Source organism: Lontra canadensis, unplaced genomic scaffold (genome assembly GCF_010015895.1).
Source record: "Lontra canadensis isolate GAN:19392208 unplaced genomic scaffold, GSC_riverotter_1.0 scaffold56, whole genome shotgun sequence".
Classification (NCBI taxonomy): Eukaryota; Metazoa; Chordata; class Mammalia; order Carnivora; family Mustelidae; genus Lontra; species Lontra canadensis.
In genome coordinates this window covers 12,196,334-12,208,599 of record NW_022631050.1, presented here as the reverse complement: position 1 = coordinate 12,208,599, position 12,266 = coordinate 12,196,334, and the positions used below count along the sequence as shown (strand labels likewise).

Here is a 12,266-nt window from a genome sequence, read left to right as displayed (position 1 = left end):
TGCACTTTTGCCTGGCATGGGCTATCAAATGGCCTTGTAGCACTCCAGTTGACAGTGTTGTATCTATTATTGTATGCTGTCTATAGATTCATCGTCTACATCAGGTTTTGTCTGGTGATAACTATGCTATTGAACAAACGAAGTATTTTAAAAAGCATCTTGGAAAATTAAAATAAATTATATTGTCTCAATTTATGGAAAAATATGAATCATTGTCCTTTCTCTTTCTTATGATTGTGCTGGCTATTATCTCTTTTCTGTTCATTTGGACAACTCTCACTGAAACTACTACAACCAAATGAATATATTATTAGCAGGCAGTAATATATGGTTTATTGGACTCTGAGAGAAAGTAATATTAGATGTCTCAGAGATAGATAATAAGAAAACTTTCTTACAAAGCAATTTGCCTTTTCATTTCTTAATTCTCATCTTTTCCTCCACAGCATCATGAACTATTTGAGACACAGCATGTCTGGAAGAGATGACACTCATTGTGGTAAAAAATAAACAAAACAAAGCAAAAACTCATTGGCTTTCTCTTGATTCTTTTTTTTTTTTCTTTTTCACATTTGTACATCAAACTGCTCGTGCTTACATCTGTACCAGCTTATTTAATCAACTCAAGGCTGGGAGTTCAACTTCAATTTTGTCTGTCAACTGTGATAGCACAGAAACATCACCAAAGTAACTTTAAAGAAAATTAAGGGCTAGAATAGATGGTCAGATGAGCCTATACACAGTTCCTTAATACACAGTATGGGGGAAATGCAGCTTGTCTACATAATATTAATTTTGTGGTGCTTAAAGAGAAAACTATCTCATAAGAGAGGATGAACAATATCAAGTTAAAAAAAAATAAAACAAACCAAGTTGAGTCATATCTCTATAGTGCTATTTATATACTTGTTAAGAGCCACTCAAATGTGCATAAATACCAGTTGCTCAGTAATAGCTAATTATTCCCATATATTTACATTAGTTGTAAACACAAACATAATATTGTTATAAAGAAAGACAAAAACTACTGCATTCACCATCTCATGTTTATTAACTTTGGAACAGTTAAACAATATGCAGGCATTTTGAACCTTCAAGGGTAAGGTCACTCAAAAAAGCTTTTGCTACTTCTTCCTTTTAGAAAAATCCATTAAATCATCTTTTAATAGTTTGCTTTGAGAAATTTAATTCCCTAAAACTATCTGTAGATTAAAGGTAGAATTTGCTAGACTTTTTGTAGTGTGAGAAGATTTTAAGATGATGTAACCAGGAAAGAAATCCCTCATGAAAAATTAGTTATGTGATTGATGCCAGAACACGGAAATCCATGTTTACAATGTGCTCTGTGAAGCTTCACAAATGAATGAGATGACTCATCATATCCTTAATAGAAATTATGTTTTATTTTCTTATGGTGTTAAAAGAATGCCTTATTTCAAACCAGGGTACTGTTGATTTGTTTTCTACTTTGTATAAAGTAGTGGTAAAAATTAAAATATGAAATGAAATGGTCTTAAGGGGAGAAAACATTTTTCTCTTTTTGTTCATTGAAGACTTGGGTATATATTATGAGATAAATGCATTATAGATTAGAATAGAGTATAAATCCATATATCGTGACCTCTGATTTTAATTAGACCGAATGCCATAACTATAACTTTGCATTAAAAAATAAAGATGAGAGGAAATCAATTTATCTAATTTGGCTTTCAATCTTCACCATGAGAAAATTTTAGGCTGATGTAGGCTTTAATACCTTTTGTCAATGCAGGAAGCAGCAGCACCCAGTTGGATTAGAACCTTACAAATATCCAGATGGAGAAAAAGGGAAGAAAGAACTTCCAAGGAATATAAACACATTTTTTATAATTCAACAGAAGTTTGGGGAAAAGTGGCAGGAGACATTCTAACTTCTTAAATAGTTTTCAAATAGTGAGTTCTACAGGATATTTGTCCCTGTGCTCCTGCTAGCTTTTTAATGCAAGTTTATGAAAAACAGAATTAGTTAGCTCTCTCAAAATTCATTTCTCTTTGTTATAGCCCATCTATTACAGTTAACAGAATTGTTCATTTATTGTGTTTTTTGCAAACTTAAATTTGAAGATTTTTAGTAGTTGGAACAATTTTCCCAAAACTAAGAATATACGTACAAAGCCACTCGTATTCTAAGTGTACATGTCATTTTTATGTTTCTTTGAGTTCATTTTACTCTTTGAATCATACATTTATTCACTTTTTAGTCAAAATTAACAACTACCCATTTTTCTCCCCTTGAGATATGAATATACTTTCTCATGACATTCTTCCTTTTAATGCTAAAATAAACTCTGTCCTACTGACGAAACTTTTTTCCTCCAATAAATCATGTCTGTTTGATAGTGATTATGAGGGTTGAAAAAGTGTTTTCCAGAGCCTTTATGAACTTTTGCTAACTTATGCTAAATGTCTGATTCAAGAGATAAGTTATCTTTGTATTCTGAAAGCATACCCAATGCATAATGGGCTTATCTACCTAAGTTGCAGTAACATCACATCTATTGTTGAGAACTGAGCTTTCCAGAATATGAGACTTTTATGCTTTGATAGATCAATTAAAAATAATATGAATCATTTCAAAGAAATAATTCTTAAACACATTATACTTTTCAATGCCTTATTAAACAGAGTGTATGAAACCAATCACTTTCTTGGGTGAGTCAGTAGCATCAAGATGACGGCTTATTGTACTATGCCAAAAAGTACCATGCTAAAATTATATGTATTTAATGAGTTCCAGACTATTCTAATGGTTTACTACTGAGTGATTCTTTGCTTTTCCCCAATAATTTCATCTGTTACTCCTGTGTTCTTTACAATCTGTTGTTCTCGTAATTAGCTGCTGAATTAACTACCAGTTGTAATTTAGAGAAAAGAACAGTTGTTAGAGACATGAGATCTCCAAACTTGACAAATGAATGATATCCTTCACTTCCTAACTCTGTCACTATGCTCTGACCTATAAGTATTTTCTCAATTCTTTGGAAGAATAACATTGATGGGTTTAATTACTAGCTGTTTTCCCCCCCCCCACATACTTATAAATCATTCTTCTTTTATTTCTAGAACTGGGGCTATGTTTTATGTGGCTGAACCTCACTGAAATGTGAATATGCTAAGACAAGCCTAATTTCATAATCATTACCCAAGAGGCTCACAAAGTATACAAAAGAAATCAAATATTTAAGAGAACATATACAACATTGTCTTTCCTCATCTCTCAGTAATGAGCAAACAGACTGTACCTAAGTTGTACAGAAAAAAAAAAACCAGTCTTCAGTTATTATTCTTCAACTGCATAAATGTAAATCGTAAATGCATATAGAAAGCATTTCATGTATAGTGTGTTTTGACTGTTTCTTAGAAAAGCAAGGTTTGGAACTAGGGAACCATTCCCATTAACTAAAATATATATTTTAAAAAATATCCATGCATTGAAGTGATATGCATAATTTAATTGAAGTTATAACAATACTGTGATGTGACGGACTGAAGCTCAAACTGTGGAAAGGATTTGCAGAAGGCCAGTTCCTTGAATGTTGAATCATTATTGAGTGTAAAGAACTTCACTGAAGCATCTTCCATGTTTCTGTGACATTTCACCAGAGAAGTTGTGTCTGTAAAAAGGAAAGTTGAAATTGTTACAGCTACGGAAAACTCCATAGATAAGGGGAATACCATCAACTTCAGTTGAGAAGAGCTGAAACTCTACATGATGTTTCATTATAGACTTTTTCCTGGGACATATTTTAATTGCAAAGACAATAATGGAAAGTGATCATTTCAGATCAAAACACATTAAAAAGAACATCTTCAATGTATAAGCCATTCCCAATTCTCAAGCCATGGTTCCTTTTTTTGGGTACCTGCTATATTCTATTTCTTTTCAGTTTTAAATCTTGGTTCAAGGATGTTGCCATGACATAAAAAGGATATAAAGAAAATCTAAGTATTACTTTGTTTATTGCTATAACACATTGATAATTTTGTATATTTTGCTCTCCTTAAAGGGACCAAGCATAATGCTGGCATTTAAACATAATTTTTTTCTGCTCTTCAAGAGTTCTGTTAATATGTTTGAATGATAGTGCGTCAATATTGGTCTAAAATTTAAAAAATTGTCAGTATAATACATCAACATGTGCCTTGTATTATTAAAAATCTTAGCGCATGTGGCAGCAAGAGGTAGAATAATTAGTAGTCCTATTTCTACCCAATTTCATCATGAAGGTATCCTGTTTTCAATTGTAGAGACGTAGAACTTGTTAACCACGTTTAGACAAGCTGCAAAATCTTAGACAAAATCCCTCTCTGAATTTGAGTTGCTTAGAGCTGACACCTATAAAAAAATTCAAAATTGTGGTCAAATACGTTAATGATTTGAGGAAGACATTGTTGTAAATACCAGATTATCTTCTTTTCCAAAACACATATTGGGAAGAGGTTAACATTTGTTCTGAAAACTAGGTAACATACAGCAGCTGTATCTACATCTAAACTCAAACCACACAAAACTTCCATGATTAGAACCAGTTTCACTTTTAGTATGAAGACTTGTGAAACCCAGAAGGTGAAAACCCACAAATAAACCTTCTTTAAAAGAGTATACATTAAGTCCCACAAAAGTGGAACAAAGATTTTCACAAAGTCTGAAACACCGCTTCTGTTTGTTTTAGAAATGAGTAAGCAGAGAAGTTGGCATCCAGCAATGACAACTTAACCTCCTGAAGACCTTCTAGGTCATGAAGATAATGCTGGCTTAGAAGTCCAGAGACCTGGGCTCTGGATCTTGCCTGTCTGAGAGTATAAAATTTTGAGCAAATTGTTTTCCTCTCACAGACCCAGTGTCCTCATTTATTAAAAAACAAAACAAAACAAAAGGGTAGGATTAAATGAGACTATGTTTTTGAATCTCTTAGTGATTTAATCAGTCATTAAGAATAAGAAACAGTGTACCATAAAATGATTTTGAGAAGTTAAATGGAAATTAGACATATTTATTTTTATTTTTTTATTATTCATAAACTGAAAACCTAAAACTTCACACGAGAAAGTAAGAAAGCATCTGAAAAACCTCGGTGACAGTGGCAGGAAATAATGACTAGAAACCTAATGGTTGATGGGTGCCCCTGCAATGATTGACAAAGGGAAAGAAAAAATACATGATATTAGATTTTATTCTAAATCTATTATGTTGTGATATGACTATCTTGAAACTTCAGTAATAAGGACAGTGGTTGTCATCATACTTACCAAAGCCTATTAGATGAAGTATATAATATATGAATTTGGATTTCACCCATAGTGATTCAGGAGACATTATATTAATTCAAATACCTTGCCATAGTTCAGTGGCTATCAGGAGTTTACATGGTCTGAAACTTCATATGAAAATGTAAATGAAAAAGAGTTTCCTGCATGTTTTTTTTTTTTTTAAATCATAACCTGTTTTGGTTTAATTCAGAAATACTAGAATGGTGATAATCCAGGGTGTCCAAGATGGTAGAGTTCCATGGAAACTAATAAAACTTAATTGTTTTAATCTCAGTGTCAGAATGTTCTCAACACATCAAGAAACTGGAGGATTGTGATCCTGATTTCAAGGAGTAACTCAGTTTTTCATAGCAATTAATTAGATCCTACTCAAATATAATGTGGTGATTTTTAACAATACTGAAGAGTAACCATACTTGGTATATCTCTAGACAAAAAGAAAGTTCATTTTGAAGATGGTACTGCTCAAAATACATTGTTCTTCACATACTAAGTAAGTCCTCTTATATCTGTGGACATTCAGTAACTTCATAACTTCATTGATCAAAAGCTCCATGGTGAAAAAAAAAATTCTTTTAACTTAGTCATTCTGAGAATAAGAAAGTTGAAGTAAAATATTCACTTCTCACTGTGGTTTAGGGCATTTGATGAAGAGAAAAAGCAGGCATGACTTAAACTGAGAGGTTCAGGGTTAATGTGATGTTTTGGGGGACTCTGCATCCTTGGTCAAAGGATAATCCTGAGAGAAATAAAAAGCATGAAAGTCATGCCTGAAACTGTCAAAACAGTTCCAGTTTGTCTCATCTGCCTGGGATGGAGGATGCATCCTCTTGTAAGCTTTACTGAGAAAAAATACATTGCCTAGATTTTATGTTTAACATTTCACATTTAAAATATATAATATGGGGGCGCCTGGGTGGCTCAGTGGGTTAAGCCTCTGTCTTTGGCTCAGGTCATGATCCCAGGGTCCTGGGATTGAGCCCCGCATCTGGCTCTCTGCTCAGCGGGGAGCCTGCTTCCCCCTCTCTCTCTGCCTGCCTCTCTGCCTACTTGTGATCTCTCTCTGTGACAAATAAAAAAACAAACAAACATCTAAAATATATAATATGTATGGCTAAATATACTTTTGAAAATATAAACTCAGAATTTGACCTTTCTGGATTTAAATGCTACTTATGTCACTAGCTATATGGCATTGTGAGTTAATATATCTACGCTTTCTATTATTGTATAATACTAATATTATATAATATAGTATAATAATAATGAGGATTATTGAATATTTACATGTCAGACACTATTCTAAATGTTTAATACATATCAATGCATTTAGTTCTCTGGACAATGTAGTGTGATGGAACTTTGTTATTATCCTCCATTTATGGAGGGGAATTTTAGAATTTAACCAAGGTCCCACAGCTAACAGGTAGAACAACCGGGATTTGACCCACAACACTGGCCTCTCCAGCTGTCACTTTTACCCCTTACACTGCACTACTTCTCAAGATACTGGAGACAGCAACAGGACCTACTTTAGGGAAAAGGATGATTAAATGAAGCAGTATGTACATAGCACAAAGTATAGGGCCCAGCACAGAGTAAATTTTCAGAACTATAAATCTAAGATTACTGGCATGTCCTGTGTGCCCAACACACATCTAATTTAATTCTCACAATACTAATATGTTACTATTTAAGTGAACAAGATGTAGAGAAATAAGATATGGAAACAAGATAATGAACAAATGAGTGACAGAGCCAGGATTTGGAGTAGGTGTTATGATTCCATGACCAAAACTCTTCTTGCTACCCTATTCTCTCTCCTGTGTTCTGTGTTATCATAAATCTGGGAATGTAGTTATTGGCAACAAAATGGTGTATGTCACTGAAATGTGTCTTCCTTATAATAGAGGGGTTACTACACAGTTATGTGCATGTACGAAGGTGATTAATACGTCAGTTAGAATTTTAACCATTGTTCATATATTAGTATCCCCTAATTATATAAGAATCTGTGGGGTTAATTGAATCTTCTTTTTAATGGTGAAGTAGATCTAGGACATTCCTTTGCTTTTTAAATGTCATTTAAGTTACTTGCATCAATATACTAATTGAGTACAGAAAAGTTGAAACAGTGAATTTATAAGCTAGGAAATTAAAAGGGCAACTTATAAATCAAGATGGATCAATGAACTCATTGTGAAATGTTAATCAGAAGCTTGCATATACTGTTACATACCTGAATTGTACTCATGGTTAGAATCAATTAGCCTCTGGAATTTGAGAGACGGTTTCCACCAATCCGATCCACAGGAATACCGAATCGTCTCTTTGGATGATCTACTACTTTCCTGAAACAAACCAAGGAGATTATTTTTAAGCTAAACTCCAAGTTATCAATTAATGAGTTTTGCTCTTTTATTTCTTGCAGATCTGGGGGTTTTCTTTGGGAGCTGGAATACACATGATAGTTATCATTCACTACCCCCCACTATGTGCCAGACAGTATCTCTTATTCTTTGGATATCGGTCAAGTGGGTCTAACTGCCTCCATTTTATATCTGAGGAATCTGAAGCTTTGAGAAATTAAGTTACTTATCCAAAATCTAACAGTGTAGATGAAAAGCGGGGTCTTATTAGCATACCAATCTGTTAAGTGTTTAGCTTGGGTAAGTCCCTTTCTCCCTTCAAATGTTGGTGTATTCCTCTGTTAATGGATAACAACTACACTAGGTCAGTTTTTTTCCCCAATCTCTGACTCAGAATGGTTCTTCTAGGCAAGAATGGTGGTGGGGGAGGAGAAAGTGCTGATGCCAAAACTGACTGTGGACTAAGTGTGCTTCTCATGTCTTCACTTGGATTTTAGCCAGGGAAGCTTTGTACACAATGGTCTATGTCTGTCACATATTCTCTGTGTCAAATATTATTTGGAAAAAATTAGTTTCATTATTAAGATCAGATGATTTCTAGCTTTTATGTTTTGTAAAATCTCCCTTTAGAAAAAAGAAACATATTAATTTGATTTGCTATTGCCATCCCTTCGTTCTACCAAGTGAAAATCCTAGTACTCTCAGATGAGGAATGATTTAATGTAAATAAGTAGAGGGGGACAAAAATCTCTTTTACTGACACCAAGTTTTTACCTTAACTACCAGGTCTAATCAGTGTTCCTCATATCACAATATCAATCATATAATTGATTTAAAAGCTCTGAGAAATATAGAGAATAACGGAAACATGGAATATTTTTATTACAGTTATCTTACACATAGAACATTCCATAAACACAGCTTGACTGTAATCAAACTAATAAATTTGATGGTTATTAATATTTACTTAATGCTTTATATATGCCAGGCACTGTGCTTAGTACTGTGTAGACAATGATGATAAAAATAGGCAAGAACCTGATTTGGAACTTATCCCTCAATGATACTGTAGGAACCAGGCACAGGGCCACATTATGTTTTTTATTTGTTTGTTTGTTTTTACCTAATTCAGCATTCTTTTCTGTCGATTCACATCCATCTGCCTTTACAGGCTGGCTCTTGGTTTTGCAAGTCAATGCAGATAGCACCATATATATGATTTTAAAAGGCCGTCTGCTAAACAACAGCTTGATCAATAGAGGAAAATCCAGGAAAAAAAAATATTTAGTGTTTATCCTTAACTTAGTCATACCTCTGCTACTCTTCACATTTCTTTTTTTTTTTTTTTTAATTTTTTTAAATTTATTTATTTGACAGAGAGAGATCACAAGTAGACAGAGAGGCAGGCAGAGAGAGAGAGGAGGAAGCAGGCTCCCCGATGAGCAGAGAGCTGGATGCAGGCCTCGATCCCAGGAGCCCGAGATCATGACCTGAGCCGAAGGCAGAGGCTTAACCCAGTGAGCCACCCAGGCACCCCTACTCTTCACATTTCTGAAAAACATACCCTCTTCAGTGAGGTCCATCATTCGTACTTCTGGATTTTTGGATACGATATGGACTACTTATTTTTCAACTTGATAATCAAAGGGGTTTAGTAAGATTAGTGTAAAATAAATGTTGATGAGACATAGGAAGTATGTATATCACCAGTGTTTAAGTATGCTGATGTAATTATAAATAATTATTATTGGAAAAAGAAAAAAAATCTCATATTTTTTATTTTTATTCATATAATTTATAGACTTTTATTTTAAACAGTTATTTCCTTTGTGGTAGGAAGAATAAGGTCTCCTCAAGGATGTCCACACCATAATCCACAGAATCCACAAGTATGTCACCTTACACAGCAAAAGAGACTTTACCGATAGAATTAAAAAGGACCTTGAGATGAAAAGATTATCCTGGGTTGTCTAGGTAGGTCCAATCTAGTCCAGTCTCTGTAACAGTGGAAGATGACTGAAGAAGAGTGGGTTGGTCAGAGATCTGCACTCTGAGAAGGACTTACCCCACCACCCCTGGCCTTGAGGATGAAGGAAAGAATCAAGAACAAAGGAATGGTAGGGGCGCCTGGGTGGCGCAGTCAGTTGGGCCTCTGACTCTTGATTTCTGCTCAGGTCATGATCTCAGGGTCCCTGTGTCTGCTCTGCCCTCACTGGGCATTTGCTTGAGAATTCTCTCTCTCCCTTTCCTTTGGCCCCTTCCCCTCTTCTTGTATATGCTCTCTCTCTCAAATAAATAAATCTTAAAAAAAAAAAAAAAAAGGAATGCTGTGACTGCTAGAAGTTCTCAAAAGAGAACCAAAACAGACAGAATTCTGTCCTATAACCAAAACAGACTGAAGTTTTCCAACAACCGGAATGAGTAGGAAATGAATTCTCCTCTAGAACCTCCAAGGAGAGCAGCCCAGTGACCTCTTGACTTCTTCCATAGCTAGCTGGCAGATCAGGCAAAAGAAAGCACAGAGCAGCTAGCAGGGAGAATTTTAGAGGCTACACAGTGCCTAACAATCAATCACATGGCTGTCCCTAACTGGAAAGGAGAAAAGTTGTGTAGACTGGTATATGGCGACTGCTGAGGTTATATTGGACGTCCGGCCTATAGAATTGTGAGACAATAAATTTGTGTTGTTCTAAGTCCAGAAGCTTAAGGTAATTTATTACCATAGCAATAACATAAGAATATATCTGTGTAATTTAGAGCTTATGAGTGAGGGTAACATTATTGATATATATTTTTAAAAAATCAGACTTGATAGGATTTTTTATTCCTTGAACCTTTCAATTCCTATACTGACTACCTCCATCGTAAGTCCAGGAAAAGGGTAAGATAGAAGCCACCTCAGGGTGGAGGAGAGTGCTCAGGAGAAGTTCCAGACAAGTAAGAAGAGGAAGTGAGAAACCAACCCCTTTGGGTGTTTAAAGGACTGGTGAGAAGGGGAGGGAAATGGCAGCTGGGAAAAAGAGTAGTGCCACACATGTGAACGAACCTCCCAAAGCACCTGCGGGTTGGATGGTGGCAGGAAAAGTCACACTTCTGCTTTTTTAGAGGAAAGTATGATGGTCTCATGCATCATTATAAATTAGAACAGAACATTTACTAGTTAAGAGTACTAATGCAAACTAATGAGGTACTACATCTTGGCTAATTGAATGTAAATAAAAAAAGAGTACCAATGCATTTTTTCAAAAATAAAGGTAAAATAAATGAAAACAGCATTTTTTCTTTCTTTTCTACTATTGATCTTTTTTTGCTCAAGCAACTAAGAGGCAGCTGTAGTGGTGGAAAGACAAATAAATTCTTTTTTTCCTTCCTTCTTCCCTCATTCTATGTTCCTTCCTTCCATTCTTCCCCCAAAATTTGATTAAGAACCAGGATATGAATGACAGATTCTACCTGATTCTTCTACTGTAAGCATTTGTAGGACCGTTGTCATTCTGATCTTCTCTTTCTTTTTTGATGAGATTTAGATAATACCTGCTCTGCCTATCTTTCAGACCAGTTTGTTTAACACTTATTCCTTAAGTAAATTTGATTGCTTTATGCACAATCATTGATATTTTTCCTCTGTACTGGGGATACAGTGGTGAATAAGACATACATTACCTGATAAAAGCTAATGAGGTAACACACCTGAAATCATTCTACACATTTTAACCGATTCTACTATTATTTCCTATCAATCCTGTCCACTGGTTTTAAAACTATTTGTAGTTTACTATGTCTACAAATAAAAGCTTTATAAAAGAGTTCAGTACCTAAAATGTTCAGTGAAGAGCTGTCCGTGTAAAGAAGTGCCCCACCTTCTCCTATATTGTGGACCCTGTAAGAGCTTCCAGAAACACTTAAGAGTGCTTAGAGCAGAGTTTGAAAAACACTGGTCACTTGAATATGAACGTTTTTGTCCTAACCATAGATCCATAATTACTTTGATTCATTTTCTAAAATTTGGGACTGGTTTCAAATGCTCACATGTATCTTGAAATCAAATAAGAAAAAATAAATAAACAGATAAATATGAAAAGCCATTCAGTATTTAAAATTTTTAGCACTAATACAAAATGAAAACAATTATTCCTGTAAAGCAGTTAAATAATAAAAAAAAAAGACCATAGCTCTGTAAGTTAAATAATTTCTATGCAGTCTCCATCCATTTAGAAGTAAAATGGCATACTAGTACTTATCTTAAGGTTTTTGCTGATATGAAATATATATCACAGTCCTATACTCTGTAACACATACCCTTATAGGAATAAACATTGTGTAAAACATAAATGTTAAGACAGTGAAATATTCTTAAAACCAAAGGGGAAAACTACTTTCTGACTATCTAGTCCCTCTTGTGACAAAATAATGGTATGACATGGCTTATAATATATATCCATGTTACCTTTTACATTTTAAAAGATTCTGAAATAGGTTAAGGATACAAAATACCTGCCAAACTAATAAAGAGAATGGATTGGTTATTTCAAATACAACCTTAAACTTTCCACTTAAATATACTTCTTGTGTTAAATAGGATTTTTT

At 34.3% G+C, this 12,266-nt stretch overlaps 1 protein-coding gene across 4 annotated transcripts in view; it reads right to left on the bottom strand.

Annotated features, from left to right (window-relative positions):
• Positions 1–3,445: 3,445 nt before the first annotated feature.
• OSTN (osteocrin) overlaps positions 3,446–12,266 on the bottom strand; it is a 50,696-nt gene continuing 41,875 nt past the window's right edge. For 2 of the 4 annotated variants that reach the window (XM_032875382.1, XM_032875378.1), the window contains exons 4-5: positions 7,565–7,661; positions 3,446–3,653 (exon numbers count right to left, since the gene is read on the bottom strand). In XM_032875382.1, the coding sequence (XP_032731273.1) occupies positions 7,577–7,661 (85 nt within the window). In that variant the 3' untranslated portion in view covers positions 3,446–3,653; positions 7,565–7,576. Of the gene's footprint in view, positions 3,684–7,549; positions 7,662–12,266 lie in introns of all 4 variants that reach the window. The other 2 variants (XM_032875380.1, XM_032875381.1) reach the window with 2 other exon arrangements.